This window comes from Mustela putorius, unplaced genomic scaffold (genome assembly GCF_011764305.1).
Source record: "Mustela putorius furo isolate JIRA1106 unplaced genomic scaffold, ASM1176430v1.1 tig00003962_pilon_pilon_pilon, whole genome shotgun sequence".
In the NCBI taxonomy this organism is placed as follows: Eukaryota; Metazoa; Chordata; class Mammalia; order Carnivora; family Mustelidae; genus Mustela; species Mustela putorius.
The window spans coordinates 12,886,019-12,904,974 of NW_025422106.1; the positions used below are offsets into that span (position 1 = coordinate 12,886,019).

At 36.2% G+C, this 18,956-nt stretch overlaps 1 protein-coding gene across 3 annotated transcripts in view; it reads left to right on the plus strand.

Moving 5' to 3' along the window:
* MED13 (mediator complex subunit 13) overlaps nucleotides 1-18,956 on the plus strand; it is a 105,240-nt gene that overhangs the window by 32,732 nt on the left and 53,552 nt on the right. For all 3 annotated transcript variants that reach the window (XM_045070146.1, XM_045070147.1, XM_045070145.1), the window contains exons 4-9: nucleotides 1,530-1,675; nucleotides 2,455-2,652; nucleotides 4,296-4,490; nucleotides 5,261-5,423; nucleotides 5,608-5,718; nucleotides 15,109-15,792. In XM_045070146.1, coding sequence (XP_044926081.1) covers nucleotides 1,530-1,675; nucleotides 2,455-2,652; nucleotides 4,296-4,490; nucleotides 5,261-5,423; nucleotides 5,608-5,718; nucleotides 15,109-15,792 — 1,497 coding nt within the window. The remainder of the gene's footprint in view (nucleotides 1-1,529; nucleotides 1,676-2,454; nucleotides 2,653-4,295; nucleotides 4,491-5,260; nucleotides 5,424-5,607; nucleotides 5,719-15,108; nucleotides 15,793-18,956) is intronic.

Genomic DNA, 18,956 nt, shown 5'->3' on the forward strand with positions numbered 1-18,956 from the left:
ATCTACTGATTCTTTACCATGAAAGATAAGATTGGTTATTAGTGATAGTATTGTCAGTTTTTCTTTTGGTTATCTTTTTAACTTGGGAGATAGCTTAAATTTCAGTTTCTTAATATTTCTATCAACTTCAGACAATCTGTTGGCTCCCTGATATATATAGAGTGAAGAAATTCTCAGCTCTGCAGTACTCTTCACCTCTTTCTGACATTTTATTTTCCCACTTTTGTTAGCTATAGTATTACTTTTACTGTAACTTATTTTTTTGTGCCCTTGACTTGTCCAGAAATAATTCAAGAGGGCTTATAGATAGATAACAGCAGTATTTTGGCTTATTAATGGTTATGTCTTAAAGAACCAGTTCTTTAAGAACTGGTTCTTTAAGACAAATTATTTTTTTTCCCCTTAAGATTTTATTTATTTATTTATTTATTTATTAAAGATTTTTATTTATTTGTCAGAGACAGAGAGAGAGTGAGCGAGCACAGGCAGACAGAATGGCAGGCAGAGGCAGAGGGAGAAGCAGGCTCCCTGCCGAGCAAGGAGCCCGATGTGGGACTCAATCCCAGGACCCTGGGATCATGACCTGAGCCGAAGGCAGCTGCTTAACCAACTGAGCCACCCAGGTGTCCCAAGATTTTATTTATTTATTTGGCACAGAGAGAGACTGTGTGCACAAGCAGGGGGAGAGGCAGGCAGAGGGAAAAGGAAAAGCAGACTCCCCACTGAGCAAGGAGCCTGATAAGGGGCTTGATCCCAGGACCTTGGGATCTTGACCCAAGCCAAAGGCAGATGCTTAACCAACTGTACCACCCAAGTACCCCAGGACAAATTCTTAAAATAAATGTGTGGAGAAGAAATAAGAGAAGTGGATTCTTCTTAGTGTACAGTCTTCTCTTCTGGGCCATTCGACCTGTCTATATTTTATTCTGAGGATCTTTGTGCTTTCCTACTGGGAGCTTTTATATTCTCAGCCATATCTAAGTTTCCTAAGATGTTCTGCTTTGAATATAGCTTGGATTCTAGGATGCCTTCAATTGTAAGATCCTTCATTGCTTTAAAATAACTTAGTATTAGGGGTGAGAGGAGGGCAGTCCGTTAAATGCTTGACTGATTGAATGTAGCCCAATTTCAGAAATAATAAAATGAGAAAATATAGTTGCATTTAATTTTTTAATTATAAGGGAAAATAAACATAAACATTAGGTCATCCTTAATTCAGTTGCATACCTAGATTTTTTTTATATATTTTGGTGGATATATTATAAGAGTATATGTGGGTATACCTAACTTGTTTACTGGTTCCTCTATTTGCAGCTTTTTCTACTATAAACAGTGCTGTGAAGAACATTTCTTAAAACTAAATCTTTGCTTATATCTGTGACTTTTTTATTTCTTTCAGATGATGAAGTAGAATTTCTCGGTTAAAGAGATGTGTATTTTTGTAGTATAACTTTTTAATAAAGAAAAGCAAGTTAACTTACATTTGGCTATTAATCATCACTAAAATAAAACTTTTTCTTCTTTATTAGTGAACACTTGTCCTGCTCTTTCACCTTTTTCTTGCATGGAGATAGCAATGTTTGTACCAGTGTGGAAATTAACCAACATCAACCAGTATACCTTCTTAGTGAAGAGCATATCACCCTTGCTCAACAGTCTAATAGCCCATTTCAAGGTAGATTATTTTACTATCTTAGATATTTGATCTCTTATTGTTTCAAAAAACTGTTACTGCAATTGGTAATTTTAAATTTTGGTATTAATGAGATTTCCCTCTTCTTTAGCCTAGCAATTATTCTGATGTAGTTTATTTTCTTTTTCCTTGTTAGAGTTTTAAGTCAATGAAATAAGCTTTTTAATACAAATATTATTTTTAAAAATTCATGTACATGAATGATAACATATTTTAAAATGCTCTTTTTTATAGCACTTAGCAGATATATATTTTTATGCTTTCAAGATCATCTTTTGTGTTGAGTCATGTAAGCCATTTTTAACGTTGGTACATGGGGATTTTGATATTTACATGAAATTGCTGATTGGTTTTTAGACTGACAGTATGCTCTTGTTTTAATTCTAACCCTAGTATTTGCTTTTTAAAAATTTACATGGCAGTGCATAATGAAAGTACTTAGATTTATAGACACATGCACACATACAGCTTTTCCTTACTGGAAATCAAGAGAAGTTGAAGGATATACGTAACACCCCAACTCATTGAAATTCTAACCTTGTGAGATATTTTGGGTGAACAAAATTTTTAAGATTTTATAATAAATATTGTGCTTTATCTTCACAGTAGTGAAGTATAATAATTTTTTCTCTAAAATGACTGTTAATGTCAGTTTCCTTTTATTTTTTAGAATGCATAATTACTTGTCAAACTATTCATTGTGCTTTTACCTGTTGTACCAGTCTTTAGTTACCTACTTGATGTCTCTTTTGGGTTTCTAGTAATCTTAAGCCCATTTGGACTAAATGGCACTCTCACAGGACAAGCATTCAAGATGTCTGATTCAGCTACCAAAAAATTGATTGGTGAATGGAAACAGTTCTATCCTATCTCATCTTGCTTAAAGGAGATGTCTGAAGAAAAACAGGAAGATATGGATTGGGAAGATGATTCTTTAGCTGCAGTAGAAGTTCTTGTTGGTATGGATTCTGAGTATTAAATTTAAGGGGAAAGTATGTGACCGAACGTTGGTTAGATTTTGTTGAATGATAATTCCAATACCTTAGTGCCTTTCAGCATTAAACATTTATTTCTTTGTTTTCTCCTCACATTACATAAGGGCTGCAGTATGATTGTGGTTTGGCTCCTCATATCTTGTCATTCTATAACCTAGGTTCAGTGATTACCCACTCTCAGGGACTTGCTGTTCTTAAAGACCAGAGGAATAATAAGTACTGAGTATAACTATGTAAGTGTATTTAAAGCTTCTGTTAGGATATAATGTATGTTACATCTGCTTACATTGCATTAGACAGAACTAGTCACTTTGTCATTCGAAAGTCATTGGGGCAAGGAAGTAGATTTCACCTAGAGGTAAGCGTGCTAAAGATGGGAAGAAGATAACTGTGAATGAGTAACATTTGGAAGCCGGAAAGTTGACCACCAGTGTCGTGTAGTATTTTAACATTTGGTAAAACTTGCCTCTGATAACTTTTAGAAGGTAGAAGATACACTTAAGAACTCATGGATTTGATCTGCTCTGCCCAGGTCAGCTCTTTTCATATTGGCTCTTCTATATGGTTTTTTCATTCAGGGACCCAGATTAACAAGGTAAACTATATTTGGGACATGTGCATCTTGAGGGAAAGGACAGGAATAAGAGAGGCTGGACTAATCTTGCAAGCACATTTAAAGCTCCTGTTGGGATCTGGTGTATATCACATGCAGGTCACACAGGCAAGCCTAACAATGGAGTGAATAGGTGTTCTCCATATTAGAGAGATGGGGGAGGTGTGGGGAATGTATAATTGAGCAGATAATTAGCATTAGAATCTGCAGCAGTGTTTAATGGAATCATGACAAGGTCAGATATATGAAGATTGCCTTTTTCACATTTTTTTTTTTTAAATAAAAAGAATACCAGTATTGAATTTTAATAAATATATTACTACCAGGGTAGTTGTGACAAAACCAGAAAAAAACCCAAACATATATTAAGCTTTCATAAAAAGACATATAAAGAAGAAAGCAGAAAATGTTCCTTAATTCTGGTGTCCCGACTACCTTTTTTAAAACTTAAAAATAATTTAAAAATATACATTATAGTTTGTCAGCTTTACAAATAAAGATTTAAAAGTAATATACACTCATGGTTAGAAAATCCAAAAATGAAAAGAGAAAGCTGCTTGCTTCTCAGTCTCTCACTGAAGGTAACCATTAAAGGTATTAACAGCTTCTCGTAGTTTCTTCCAAAAAACCTTATGCCAAAAGGAGCATGTATTTATAAAAATTACATTAAGAGGGCGCCTGGGTGGCTCAGTGGGTTAAAACCTCTGCCTTAGGCTTAGGTCATGATGCCAGGGTCCTGGGATCATCTGCATCAGGCTCTTTGCTCAGCAGGGAGCCTGCTTCCCTTCCTTTCTCTCTGCCTGCCTCTCTGCCTACTTGTGATCTCTGTCTGTCAAGTAAATAAATAAAAATCTTTAAAAAAAATACATAAAGTTTATTTAATTAAACAAATAAAATCATATAAACTTTTCCATTACAGTACTTTTGAGTGAAACTAATCCTACTATAGTCTCAATGGTAATTTATTTTCCTGTCCATTATTTTTTCCTTTTAGCTGGTGTCCGAATGATCTACCCAGCATGCTTTGTTCTAGTCCCTCAGTCAGACATTCCTACTCCTAGCTCTGTGGGATCCTCTCACTGTTCAGCTTCTTGCTTGGGTGTCCACCAAGTGCCTGCTTCCACAAGAGATCCTGCTATATCTTCAGTTACTCTTACACCACCTACATCTCCTGAGGAAGTCCAAACAGGTATTGTATTAATCTGTGTCATTAACACTAGTTATAAATGTGTTGTTTTGAATATGTCAGCACTTAAAAAATAATTTTGAAATAATTTCAGACTACGGAAGGGTTTGCATGTAAAATACAAAGAACTCCCTCATCCAGATTTCCAAACTGTTAGCATTGGTTCCATCACCCTCTCTAGATGTATGCATTTATTATCATTGGTCTTTTTCTGAACCATTTGAGAACAAGCTGCAGATGCAATGCCCCATTATGCCCACTGACTCAGTGTTTTTCCCAAATTTAAGAACACTCTCCTGTATAACTACCATTTAATCCTCAAAGTCAGGAAGTCAGCATTGATAGAACACTACCACCAAGTTTACATCCCCTGTTTGGATTTTTTGCTTTCTGTATATATATTTTTTAAGATCTTATTCATTTATTTGACAGAGATCACAAGTAGGCATAGAGGCAGGCAGAGAGGATGGGGGAAGTAGGTTCCCTGCTGAGCAGAGAGCCCTATGCAGGGCTTGATCCCAGGACCCTGGGATCATGACCTGAGCTGAAGGCAGAGCCTTTAACCCACTGAGCCACCCAGGCACCCATGCTTTCTGTATTTTAAGTAAAGTAATATGCTTTTTGCTTCAAAATACATGGAGACAAATCAGATAGCTGTGGAATACACTGCATAACAAATTAACAAGAAAAAAAACCCAAGCCCAAACCCAAATAATGTTACTTTAAATGTACTTTTATTCTCCTATAGCCTGTTCTTTTTTGTTTATTTTCAGTTGATCCTCAGTCTGCCCAGAAGTGGGTCAAATTTTCTTCAGTGTCTGATGGCTTCAACTCTGATAGTACTAACCACCACGGTGGGAAAATACCCAGAAAATTAGCAAATCATGTGGTGGATAGAGTTTGGCAAGAATGCAATATGAACAGAGCACAGAACAAGTACGTGTTTTCATTTTCAAGTTTAAAATATTGCATGTTGGTAGTTATTTGCACATAGATATTTAAAGTATAGAGTCATTTGTATGACTTTAAAAGTCTGACTTTTGAACTTCAGTTTTAATGCTTAATTCGTGGTTATAGAAAACCTTATGATTTCTAAAGAATTTATAATTTCAAATCTTAGGAGGAAATATTCAGCTTCATCAGGTGGTCTGTCTGAAGAAGAGATACCTGATAAAGTAGCATCCTGGGATTTTGTTGAAGCCACACAAAGAACAAACTGCAGCTGTTTGAGGTAGTTTTGCTTTTTTTTTTTTTTTTTTTTAATTTTTTTCCCCTGTTGATGAATATCTATATACGTGGGTATGATAGTAGCTTATGCTGTTGAAAAGTTAGGTCTCACTTCGAGCTAGCTTACCTAAGCACAATTTGTGAGGATTTTTTTTTCAAAAGAAAATTTGAGGGAAAAAAAATTCAGTGACTTGGAGCTGATTATAGAAGTATATACAAATGTGTGCCATAGTCTTTACACAGTTACCAGAGCTGAACTGTGAAGGCTTGGTTTTACAGCTAAATAAAAGAGAATTTTATACCAGAGTATATAGTATATGTAGTATCTGTAAGGTAAAAGACACATAAGTCTCTTGAGAAAAGAGTTCATACATGGCATTGTGCCTGAGAAATTTCTTCCATAGGTTCTCATAAAAAAGGTGATAGATGATATACTAGAAGAAAATTTCTGCAGTCCCCCCCCCTCCCAAAGATTTTATTTAAGACAAACCATGAGAGACTGGACTCTGAGAAACGAACTGAGGGTTTTGGAGGGAAGGAGGGTAGGTGGTTGGGTGAGCCTCATGGTAGGTATAAAGGAGGGCATGTATTGCATGGAGCACTGGATGTGGTACATAAAGTAATAAAGAAAAAAGTGTCAGAAAATATGAAAAAAAAACAAACCCCATCAAGTAGTCAATAGTCAATAATTTTTTAAATAAAAAATAGCTATCTACCCTCAAAAAGAAAAAAAAAGATTTTATGTATGTATTAGAGAGTGAGAGAGGGAACACAAACAGAGGAAGTGGAAGAGGGAGAAGCAGGCTTTCTGCCAAGCGGGGAGCCTGATTTGAGGCTTGATCCCAGGACCCTATGATCATGACCTGAGCTGAAGGCAGACGCTTAACGACTGAGCCACCCAGGTGCCCCTTGCAATCCTTTTTATAGTAAATTTGGTATTAGGTTTTGCCCAGCAATTTCTTGTAACATCCTTTTGGGCAAAGTCTAGGGAAATGTTGAAATAAGATTCAGAAGGAACGATTCTACAAGGGATTGAAGCTGCACTGTAAAAATGCAAACTTTCTCATAGCCTATATTGGTTAAAGATTAGTAGAAGAATGGATGAATTTGGAATTTTTTGGGCAACTGTATTTCTGTATTGGAGACTTTGAGATTTGGTTATCAGAGGCATTTGGATTATATTGCCTAGATTTTATTATTTTATTCTAAAATGAAAGGTAGATCATATGCTTTTGCAGTCTTGTAAACAAATAATAGCACTGACATCCCTTATAGAACTTGTGAGCTAGTAGTTGGTTATTCTTTTGTCACAGATGTGAGCCAAAGGAGTGGAGTTGCATGTAGGTTAGGGCCAAGGCTTTTTTTATATTAGCTTTGTTTGATTGAATACAGTGATAGAGAGGCACCAGGGTGGCTCAGTTAGTCGGCTATCTTTGGCTCAGGTCATGATCCCAGGGTCTGGGATTGAGCCTCTCGTTGGGCTCCCTGTTCAGCTTGGGTGGAGTAAGGGAGGTCTGTTTCTTCCCCTTCCTCTGCCTCTACCCCTGCCTGTGTGCGCGCGCTTTCTCTCTCTCTCTCTCAAATAAATAAAATTCTAAAAAAAAAAAAAAAGAAAAGAAAAAGAAAAGAAAATTGTGACAGACTCTCAAGTGTTCTGGTTTGTTTTTGTGTAGGTTAAATGTACTTACATAGATTCTTTGCATTAGAGACTATAATTTTTTGAAGTCTGACAACTGTGTTAAAAACTCGTCTGTTGCTGATAGATTGGAATAAAAATTTGAATAGATTAGCCCTTGTTTAATAGTTTAACACCATAGCCATTTGGACAGAGGTGACCCAAACCTAATCTTCAAATGTAGAGCTCCATGACGTTATTTGAGACCAGAGATCAGCAGCTATGATTAATTGGCCAAATTTGGCTCACTGCTTGTTTTTATATGTCCTGTGAGCTGAGAATGACTTTTACATTTTTAAATAGTTGGAAAAAATGAAAAAAGAATATTTTGTGACATGTGAAGCTTGCATGAAATTCAAATTTTAATGTCCATAAAGATTTATTGGAACAGAGTCACATCTGTTCATTTACATGTGAACTGTGGCTGCTTTCACAGAGTTGAGTAGTAGTGGCACAGACTGCATGGTCTCAGGAGCCTAAAATATTTACCATCTGGTCCTTTGCAGAAAAAGTTTACCAGTTCCTAGTCTAAGATAAGTAGAATGCTTAAATGAAATTAGGCTTTTCTTTCCATATTGGCATTTTTATCAAGCAGCTCTTCTTTAGTTCCTAACCTAGATTTTGTTTTGTTCTTTTTGAAAGATGCAAGTTTTAAGTACATTGTTTTAAAATAGTTTTGTTTATTTTTAAGATTTTTTTTTTTTTTTTAGTTTTAAAAGTGTTATTTTTAAGATTTTTATTAGAGGATGAGCAAGGGGGAATGGCAGAGGGGGAGAGAAGATTCCCCACTGAGCAGGGAGCCTGATGTGGGCTCGATCCCAGGACCTTGTGATCATGACCTGAGCCAAAGGCAGACATTTAACTGACTGAGCCACTCAGGAACCCCTAAAATGGTTTTAGAGAAAGACCCTCAAAGTGCATCTTGGTAAACATAAGTTTAAGTTTAAATTCTTGGTTTCTAAGCTGAACTTTTATTTTTCAAAACTTACTGTGTCCCATATTTCCAGAAATTCCTCCCAGGTATAGAGAGATTTGATATAATGAAATTTTGTATAATCTATACATGTGACTGACTTTGGTATATTTGCTTCTCTAGGAAATAACAGTGTTTCTAATCATTTACTCCCCCCCTCCCCCGCTGTTACTACATTTTGTACCTCTAATTCCTCCTCCACTTCCCTCAAATCAGGTTCTCTTAATTCTTAAATAAGGCTTAAAATAGATGTTGAGCCAGCAGTGTATCATCTGCTGCCATAGAACATAGGAAGTAGGGCAAACATTTGATAACTTGACTGTGCTAGTCAGCCAGTTTGCTGTCAAATCTATCCTGCCTTTTCCCTGCTTTGTTCTGTGTTGCAAGGGATCACATTTCCTAGGCTCCTTTGCTTTCTACATGTGTTTGTTGTTGCTGCCACTCCCCAACTTTATTGAGATATCATTGATAAATAACATTGTGTGAGTTTAAAATGTACAACATGATTATTTGACTAGACCAGCCTGCTTTCTGGATTTGGCAATGGTAGGTGCTAATGGAAGATTGGTTGATGAGATGAGTTAAAGAAGCCAGCGTATTTCTCTACCCCTTTTTTTGAGCCAATTCCACCAGCAGTTCTCTGTCCTATTAGTGACCCCTTCTTTTGTGGTCCAGTTTACCACTAAAGACATCCCACTGTGGTTCTAACACCATCCCAAGCTTCTTTGATCTGGTGATACTGTTTCGTTTTACTACCCTTTTAGTTCAAGAAGTCACAGAAGCTCTCTGCTGTTGGTAATCTGTGAGTTGCCTCATTTTCCTCTTTTTTTGGTAACGGATTCCCTATAGTAGATTTCCTCTTGGTAAGACACAGGACTGGACCCTGAACAACATGTTGATTTCTCTTAGAAATCAATTTGAAGAAAAAAAATGCATAGTTATATAAGCATTTTGAATGAGTATGTAATGTATGATTTGAAGATTTAAATTATACAAATAGAGCTAAAGTTACCCTTGACCACTCTCCATCTTTTTCCAAATGCTACTACTTTTCCATAGAATTGACTACTGGCCAATTAGATATTATATTTGCATAGTTTTTCTGTAATTCTGTGTATGTCTTTTTCCTCTCAACACAAAAATATGATATGGGTGTATTTGACAGCTTATTCTTTTTCATTTAATGTGCCTCAGATCTTTCCATTCTAGTTACTTGTAGATCTGCCATATTATTGTTAAAAACTTCTTGGTATTCCACTGAATGAAGTACCATAGTGTATATAATCATTCTGGGTTTGATGGACAAATAGGTTGTTTCCAAAAGTTTTTGTTTGTGTTTCCTTTTATTTTATTTTATTTTTAAAGATTTTTTAAAATTTATTTGATAGAGATCACAAGTAGAGAGAGAGGCAGGCAGAGAGAGAGGGGGAAGCAGGCTCCCTCCCGAGCAGAGAGCCCAATGCGGGGCTCGATCCCAGGACCCTGAGATCATGACCTGAGCCGAAGGCAGAGGCTTTAACCACTGAGCCACCCAGGCGCCCCTGTTTGTGTTTACTTTAAAAAAAAATAATATTTCTAGGACTGTCAATTATTTATCAGACTTTTTATGAACACTTATTCTATGATAGATGTCCTAAGCTCAGTTACAGTCATGAATATGGCACCTGCTATTATGCATCCTATACAGTAATGGGGTAGATAATTATTTAAAATAAGAATTTTTAACCTTTAGATTTTTAAGAGTGATGAGTGCTAAGAGGAAAAAAATTAGGTGGGTGATGTGATACAGAGTTGTGTGAGGAGGGCTATTAAATACTTGCAAATTCAAAAAGATCCTACCAACTTTATTCCCACTTTTTATATAAGAAGTGCTGGTTTTTGTTATGCTTTCACTGGTCTGAGAACAGTACTTAAAATTAATTTTTTGCTAGTAGAGTAAATGAAAAGCATAAAATTGTTTTAATTTGCTTTTTTCAGTTATTAATGAGATTAAATATTGCATATTTATTGAAATTAAGCTTTAGTGTGATAGAGTGTTCTTAAGAAAATTAGCACTACGCAAGCTATATAAATAGAAAGTGGTACAATAAATTTCAGATAAAATATTAAAATATTAGGAACTTTATGAGTACGAAAACAAATCTAAAGGAATCTTTCTGTTGGATTTTGCTTTAAAAACACAATTTCTTTTTTGGGGCAGTTCCCCAAATTAGTTGAGTTCTTTTATGAAATTCACTTGTTTTTTATAAAGGAGACTAGCCCCCCCCCGCCGATCTATCTATTTATTTATTTAAAAAGATTTTTTTTTATTTATTTGAGAGAGAGAGACAGTGAGAGAGCGCATGAACGAGGAGAAGGTCAGAGGGAGAAGCAGACTCCCCGTGGAGCTGGAAGCCTGATGTGGGACTCGATCCCGGGATTCCGGGATCATGACCCGAGCCGAAGGCAGTTGTCCAACCAGCTGAGCCACCCAGGCATCCCTTCCCCTTAAGATTTATTTATTTTTAGACAGGGAAAGAGAGAAGAGCAGGGGGCCTGACATGAGGCTTGATCTTGGGAGCCTGAGATTATGACCTGAGCTGAAACCAAAAGTTGGAAACTCAACCGACTGAGCCACCCAGGTTCCTCTAGAGGAGACTAGCCTTAAGGAAAGTGTTCATACTGTGTATTGTGTAAGATTGATAAATCTACAGACCTGGACCCCTGAAACAAATAATACATGTTAATAATAATAAAAAAAGGAAAGTGTTCATATAGAAGAAAGGGGCTGTGATTTAATGTTACCAAAATTTTAGAGAGCCACTGCTCTTAGTATATATACCAAATTAATAGTTTCTTGTCCTTATGAAAGGGTAAATGGATCTATGGCTGTGTACTTTTCACATCCCTTATATACTTGGAAAATAACCTAACAGTTCCCCTGAGACTGTTAGAGATACTGTATTTCCTTAGTGCCTTGCATAACTAGACTAATCTTAACTTTTGGTCACATCACTCCTTTATACTCTTAAAAATTATTGAGGATCCCAAAGTGCTTTTATTTTTGTTGGTTACATCTGTTTACATCTATTTTAATGAAATTTTACTTATTTCTTTAATTTTTTTCTAAAGATTTTATTTTATTTGACAGAGAGAAAGAGAGAACAGGTAGGGGGAGCAGCAGGCAGAGGGAAAAGGAGAAGCAGGTTCCCTACTGAGCAAGGAGCTGGGTGTGGGACTTCATCCCAGGACCTGGGATCATGATCTGAGCCAGAGGCAGACGCTTAACCCGACTGAGCCACCCAGGCGCCCCATATTTTAGTTAAATTTTAAAGTTCTATTTAATTTATTAAAAATACCCCAATAAACCCAGTACATATTAACATGAATAAGAGACTTGAATAGAAATCAATTGTGGGGACGCCTGGGTTGCTCAGTGTATTAGAGCCTCTGCCTTCGGCTCAGGTCATGATCTCAGAGTCCTGGGATCGAGCCCCGCATTGGGCTCTCTGCTCGGGAGGGAGCCTGCTTCCTCCTCTTTCTCTGCCTACTTGTGATCTCTGTCTGTCAACTAAATAAATAAAATCTTAAAAAGAAAAAAAAAAAGAAATCAGTTGTGTTTTCCGAAGCAAACAAAACTAAAGAGTGACATTGTTGTACAGTTCTGCATACCTCTTCAGTATTGAGCTTAATATAAGATACCCAGATTCTGATCTCCTTTCTGCAGTCAGTCTTTTTTGTATGTTGTCTTAGTTGAAGTATGTGAAGAAAATCCAGCCTCACATAGCTATGCAATTGGAAGAGGGGAAGAGTTTATTTTATTTTATTTTATTATTATTTTTTTTAAATTTTTATTTATTTATTTGACAGAGAGAAATCACAAGTAGATGGAGAGGCAGGCAGAGAGAGAGAGAGGGAAGCGGGCTCCCTGCTGAGCAGAGAGCCCGATGCGGGACTCGATCCCAGGACCCTGAGATCATGACCCGAGCCGAAGGCAGCAGCCCAACCTACTGAGCCACCCAGGCGTCCTAAGTGTGTCATTTAATTTCTTCCTTTATCCCTTGCATTTCTCTAAATGGAAGTTAGTTGTAGAGCTGTGCTGTCCAGTTTTAGCTATGTTAATAACCACTAGTGGCTATTTAAAGTATTTGGATTTAAATACACTTAAAAATTCAGTTTCTCAGTTGAACTAGTCACATATCAGATCCTCACTAGCCAAATAGAACATTTTCATTATTAAAACAGGAAGTTTTGTTGGACAGTGCTGTTCTAGAGGCTTAATGAATTCATGTTCAATTTTTAGAAATTTTTAAATTTTATTTTTATTTTTATTTTTTTAAGATTTTTTATTTGTTTATTTGACAGAGATCACAGTAGACAGAGAGGCAGGCAGAGAGAGAGAGGGAAGCAGGCTCCCTGCTGAGCAGAAAGCCCGATACGGCACTCGATCCCAGGACCCTGAGATCATGACCTGAGCCGAAGGCAGCGGCTTAACCCACTGAGCCACCCAGGCGCCCTTAAATTTTATTTTTGAGAGAGCAAATGTGTGAGCTGTGGGTTGGGGGAGAGAGAAAGGATCTTAAGCGGGCTCCACGCCCAGCACACACACCCTGACACTGGGCTCAGTCTCAGGACCCTGAGATCTTGACCTGAGCTAAAATCAAGAGTCAGATGCTCAACCCACTGTGGCACCGAGGCACACCTCAGGCTCAAAATATTTGAGGAGAATACTTCGTAAGTAGTGCTGTGTTGTTTTGTATTGTGTCACATCAGAAGAAAAATGTCTGTTCACTTTTTTTTTTTTTTTAAGATTTTATTTATTTATTTGACAGAGAGAGATCACAAGTAGGCAGAGAGTCAGGCAGAGAGAGAGGAGGAAGCAGGCTCCCCGCTGAGCAGAGAACCCGACGTGGGGCTCGATCCTAGGACTCCAGGATCATGACCCAAGCCGAAGACAGAGGCTTTAACCCACTGAGCAACCCAGGCGCCCCTGTTTGTTCACTCTTAATAATTAGTTGAGATTGAGGAGGTGATGATCAGCTTTGACCCCTCATTGTAAAGTTCACCATTTTTACTATGAATAATCTCTTTTTTCTTACTACTTTGGCTAAAACTTTCAATAGTTACTGAATAGAAATATTGAATTAATATTTTTGCTTTGTTCCCACTTGTAGGGATAAATTTTTCACTCTTTTATCATTAAGTATGATATTAGTTGTTTTTCATAGATGTCTTTTATCAGATTAAGTTTTAGTCTGCATTTTGAACCTTCTTATAGTGAATTATGTGTTGAATTTTGCCATTTGTTTTTCTGTACTTACAGAGATAACTATATGGTTTTCTCTTTTATTCTGTTAATATGATGAATAATACTGATTTCTGTTGAATGTTCTACCTTCTATTCCTGGGACAGCTATCATTTGGTCATGATGTATTATACTTTTATAAATTACTGGATTACTAATATTTTGTTAATGATTTACATCTATATTGTTTACATCTATATGATTTCCTTTTCTTATAATGTCTTTGATTTTTTGTTAACAGGTTAATTTGGGTTTTTAATTGTGTCTTTTTGACATAATTCTTATTTTCTTTGATAACTTTCATGCTTTTTTCCCCTTATGCATATAATTATGTCCTAGACTCTGTACAGAGGAGTGTTCAGCATGTTCCCTGAATAGAGAGGGTTCTTCAAAAAAGCACCTACAATTGCTTTTTCATACTTTTTGGTTATCTCTGACACAACAAAACAAAATCTAATGAATGCTGAATGCTTTTACTTTATATTTCTCCACATATTTTGCTTAATTTCTTAGTTTAAAAAATACATTATATACATGATTGTCAGTTGAGTTTAGAAATCTCAAGGTGCACAGTATTTTTACTACACTTAAATCTTAAACTCTGAACAAAATTGCTAGGTTTTTAGGTATATAGTTTTAAGTTTTTCAGTTTCAGAATTCCTTCACATTATGAGGAAAATAAATCTTTCAGTCAGTTTCTTTTCTAGTTAGCTGATTCTTTACTTTGTAGTGGTAAGACTTGGGAGAAAGAAGGTAGATGCCATGTGCGGTCCATCAAACTGTTGCAGTGCTATCCAGAATGATTTAACTTCATTTTTGTAGAATAAGTTTTTTGGCTGTTTGCTATAGGATTGTAGATGATGTTTGAGCTCAGCCAGGCCATTGATTTATAACAGTTATTCTGAAATATCAGGTACATTCATGAATGAATGAATTTCAGATCTTTCTATACTTTTTTATCTTAAAATAACTAGAATTTTATCTCTGTGTATTCACATACTAAAATATTTAGGTTGTGTGAGGCTCCTGGGTGGTTCAGTTGGTTAAGCATCTGCCTTCAGCTCAAGTCATGATCCCAGGCTCCTGGGATCAAGCTCTGCTAAGCAGGGAGCCCGCTTCTCCCTCTCCCTCTGCCTGCATCTCCCCCTGCTTGTGCTCTCTTGCTTTCTCTGACAAATAAATAAATAAAATCTTTAAATAAAATAAAATCTTTAGGTTATGTAAGGTAAATCATCTTTGTTATCTGATCACATAGTTATTAAATGAGAAGATAATTGACTCTGACGAATATTTCTGAAGTTCGTAGCTTCAGGTTGCTGAACAAAGTATTTTTTCCATGTAAATTCAAATCATTTACTTTTAGATTTATATGTAAGAAAACAACTACATGAATTTCTTATAGTGTTAACTTGTCTACTTTGATGTAATAGCTATACTGTAACCATTCTTCTAACTTTTTAGGCACAAAAATCTCAAACCAAGAAATCCTGGACAACAAGGACAGGCACCGTCTTTAAGTCAGCAACAACAAGTACTTCCTAAGCACAAGACCAATGAAAAACAAGAAAAGAGTGAAAAACCACAGAAACGCCCCTTGACTCCTTTTCACCATCGTGTATCTGTTAGTGATGATGTTGGCATGGATACAGATTCAGCTAGCCAAAGACTTGTGATCTCCGCTCCAGACAGTCAAGTGAGATTTTCAAATATCCGAACTAATGATGTAGCAAAGACTCCTCAGATGCATGGCACCGAAATGGCAAATTCACCTCAGCCACCTCCACTTAGTCCTCACCCATGTGACGTGGTCGATGAAGGAGTGACTAAAACACCTTCAACTCCTCAAAGTCAGCATTTTTATCAAATGCCAACACCAGATCCCTTGGTTCCTTCTAAACCAATGGAAGATAGGATAGACAGTTTATCCCAGTCTTTCTCAGCTCAGTTCCAGGAAGCTGTAGAACCTACAGTGTATGTTGGTACAGCAGTAAACTTGGAAGAAGATGAAGCTAATATAGCCTGGAAATATTACAAGGTCCCAAAGAAAAAAGATGTAGAGTTTTTACCACCTCAGCTTCCAAGTGATAAATTCAAGGATGATCCAGTTGGACCTTTTGGACAGGAAAGTGTAACTTCAGTTACAGAGTATGTATTTTTTTAATAGTTGCTATTTATAATTTAAGGGTAGAAATGATGTAAGTTCTTGATACTAGGACTCCAGAATTGGTTTCAGGATTGGATTTATAATAATAATCCTTTAAGTATTAGTTTTGCATAACTTCTTTAGTGTGTTTTTTTCCTCAGGGAACCTCTTTATTGTGAAATATTAGTCACAAAAAAAGTGGAGAAAATAGTAGCTCTTATCTATCTACCAACTTTGCAGTTTTGCATATAATTAGAACTCCTGTGTACAATTTTTCTTCCTCCATTTTTCCTTCCAGTGTCTTAAATTTGGTATTTATATCATTTCTATAGATGTTTTTATACATGTAATTCTAGTTAGTTCATTTTAATTGCTTTATAGTATTTCTTTGTTATGAATAATACATAATTTATCTGCTTTCTTAAAGATGGACATGTTATTTTCAGTGTTTTTCCAGTTACATAGGATGTAGCAGTAAGCTTTTTTGTACATATTTCCTTAAGTATTTGTATAAGATTTCTCCAGGGAATACATTTAAATATGGAATTACTGGGCCTTGGGGTCGTTGCCAGGTTGGCTCTCCACCTATACCAGTTTACATCCTCATCAACCAGCAGAGTATGACAGTGGTATTTTCCTCAGTGTTTGGTATTATAAGACTTTTAATTTGGCTAATCTTCTATATACAGAATGGCATCTTATTGTCTTAATATGTGTTTTCCAGATTCCTAATAAGATGAAGCATCATTTAAAATGTTCACTGGACATTTAGATTTCGTCCCTTGTGAACTGTATAGTCTACTTTTCTTTCACTTTTCCCCCCAATTCTTTGCATGTTCTGGCTATTAATCTTATAGTAGTTAATATTTGTTACAGATATCTTCCTCCATTCTGTGGATTGTCTTTGTCCACTTTCTCTGTGACATACTTGGGGTGGGAAGCTTTTTTGGGTTTCCCTTTACTATGTTACCCTGATTACATTTATATTCTATTCCATAAATCTTTTGCACTTTTATCTATAAATTTTTCTAAAAGGTGCAAATCAACCAACAAAACATTATTTTCATTAAAAATGTCTGTCTTCTTACCAGAGCAAGACCAAATAGTATGCAAAGGTTATTGTCAGCAAAAGTATTTAAGGTCTTGATTTTAGCTTAGAATTTTAAAATTTCAGAAGAATATGTGCAAGTATAGTGAAACTTTATTGTCTTTATTGGGCATTTGCAATGAGCTCGATCAGTTTGAATTCTTTTTTTGTCCTTCTGGGAAGTTCTTATCTCCCACCCCCCCATTCTCTATGGAACCTCTGTAATTCATATGTTGGATTTCTGTATTTTCTCTCATTACCCATGTATTTTTTTTTCCTTTGTATTCTAAGAGGATTCCTCAAATTTCTTCTAATGCTTTCTTGAAGCCTTAATATTTGTTGCCTGTTTTATTTCTAAACTTTTTTAAAAATAGCATCCCCTTATTTAATGTTCTATAATTTTTTCTTTAGAATTACTTTATTTTTCTTTTTTTAATAATTACTTCTTCATACACTTATTTTTTTCTTTTTTGAGAGAGATGTACTGAGAGGGTGGAGGGGAAAGGAAAAGAGAGAATCTGAAGCAGGTTCCTTGCCCAGCATGGAACCCAAGCCCAGTGTTTGCTCGGGGTGGGGGGGAGCTCATTCCCTCAATCCTGACATTATGACCTGAGTTGAAATCAAGAGTCAGATGCTTAACTGACTCAGCCATCTGTGCCTCTCTTCATACATTTTAGAATGAAGGTATAGGGGAGCTGATTGGCAGTCCTTACTCACTTAGTAAATAATTTAGTATATTCTTTATATTAATTCTGTATACTGCTTTATGATAACTCTGTTGGGGTTGGTTCGGAGGGGAGGCCTGGTACCTAAATTCCAGAATAAGAAGATGTCAGATCTTGGGTCTTCATCAGGTAGCTTATTCATTTTTCTTAGACAAGGAACTCTTACTCTTCCATTTTTAGCTCTTATTTTTCAATTCTGTCTGGAGATACAGGTCCAAATTTTCTCTCTCTCTCTCACTCTATTTATTTATTTATTTACTTATTTTTTAAAGAGTTTGGCTCTCCTGTTGTTTATATAGGTTGCCTATAGTCCCCTCTTGCATATTCTAGGCCATGACCTTTCTCTTGCTGTGTTTCATTGATTTTGAGCTTCCCTGAGACTAAGTAAAATGTGTAGCGCATTTGTAGCCTCAGCCTATCTCATTTTCCTTACTGTTAAAGGTTTATTCTCTTTTTATATTCTTTATTTTAGTGAACAAACCTGTGCGCCTTATCTAGCTCTTTGAATCTTAAAGATACTCTGGTATTTTTTTTTTTAATTAAAATTAATCTGGATTTGAAACTTAGGGACTTCAGGATACCCTTATGATCATGGAAGAAACCTAGCTTATTAGTTAGGAGATCTCATGAAAGCAAATGATGTCTTGGACACAAATCTCAAAAGATCTGAGTACTGGAGGTATTCTAAAAGTCCTCAATTCTTGTCTGGAACTACTGATGATCTTTCTGTTCTGTACTTCTCTACATACATAGTAGAGTGATCATTTTAAGTTAAATGTTACGTTACTCATTTGCTTAAAACCTTTGAGTAGTTTTCCTTTACATTTAGAATAAAATCCAAACTCCTTCCTTATCTGAAAGATTCTGTCCAGTTCCTGCTAGTTCTTCACTCTTATTTACTAACTCTCCTTTTTGCTTCTTGATTTCATGACATCAACTTTCTTGCTATTCCTCAGAACTTCAACCTCATTCCTAATGACCTTTAAAATTGTATTACAGATGGGAAGACAGTTCACCTCTTCTTATTTAGCCCTGTTGAAAAGTTACCTTCTCAGGAGGTATTTTCTTGACTATTATCTAAACTCCCCAAATCACTGCCTATCTTGTACACTGCTTTTTTTTTTTTTTTTTAAAGATTTTATTTATTTATCAGAGAGAGAGAGGGGGAGAGAGTGAGCACAGGCAGACAGAATGGCAGGCAGAGGGAGAAGCAGGCTTCCTGCCGAGCAAGGAGCCCGATGTGGAACTCGATCCCAGGACGCTGGGATCATGACCTGAGCCGAAGGCAGCAGCTTAACCAACTGAGCCACCCAGGCGTCCCTCTTGTACATTGCTTTTTAAAAATTTTTTATAT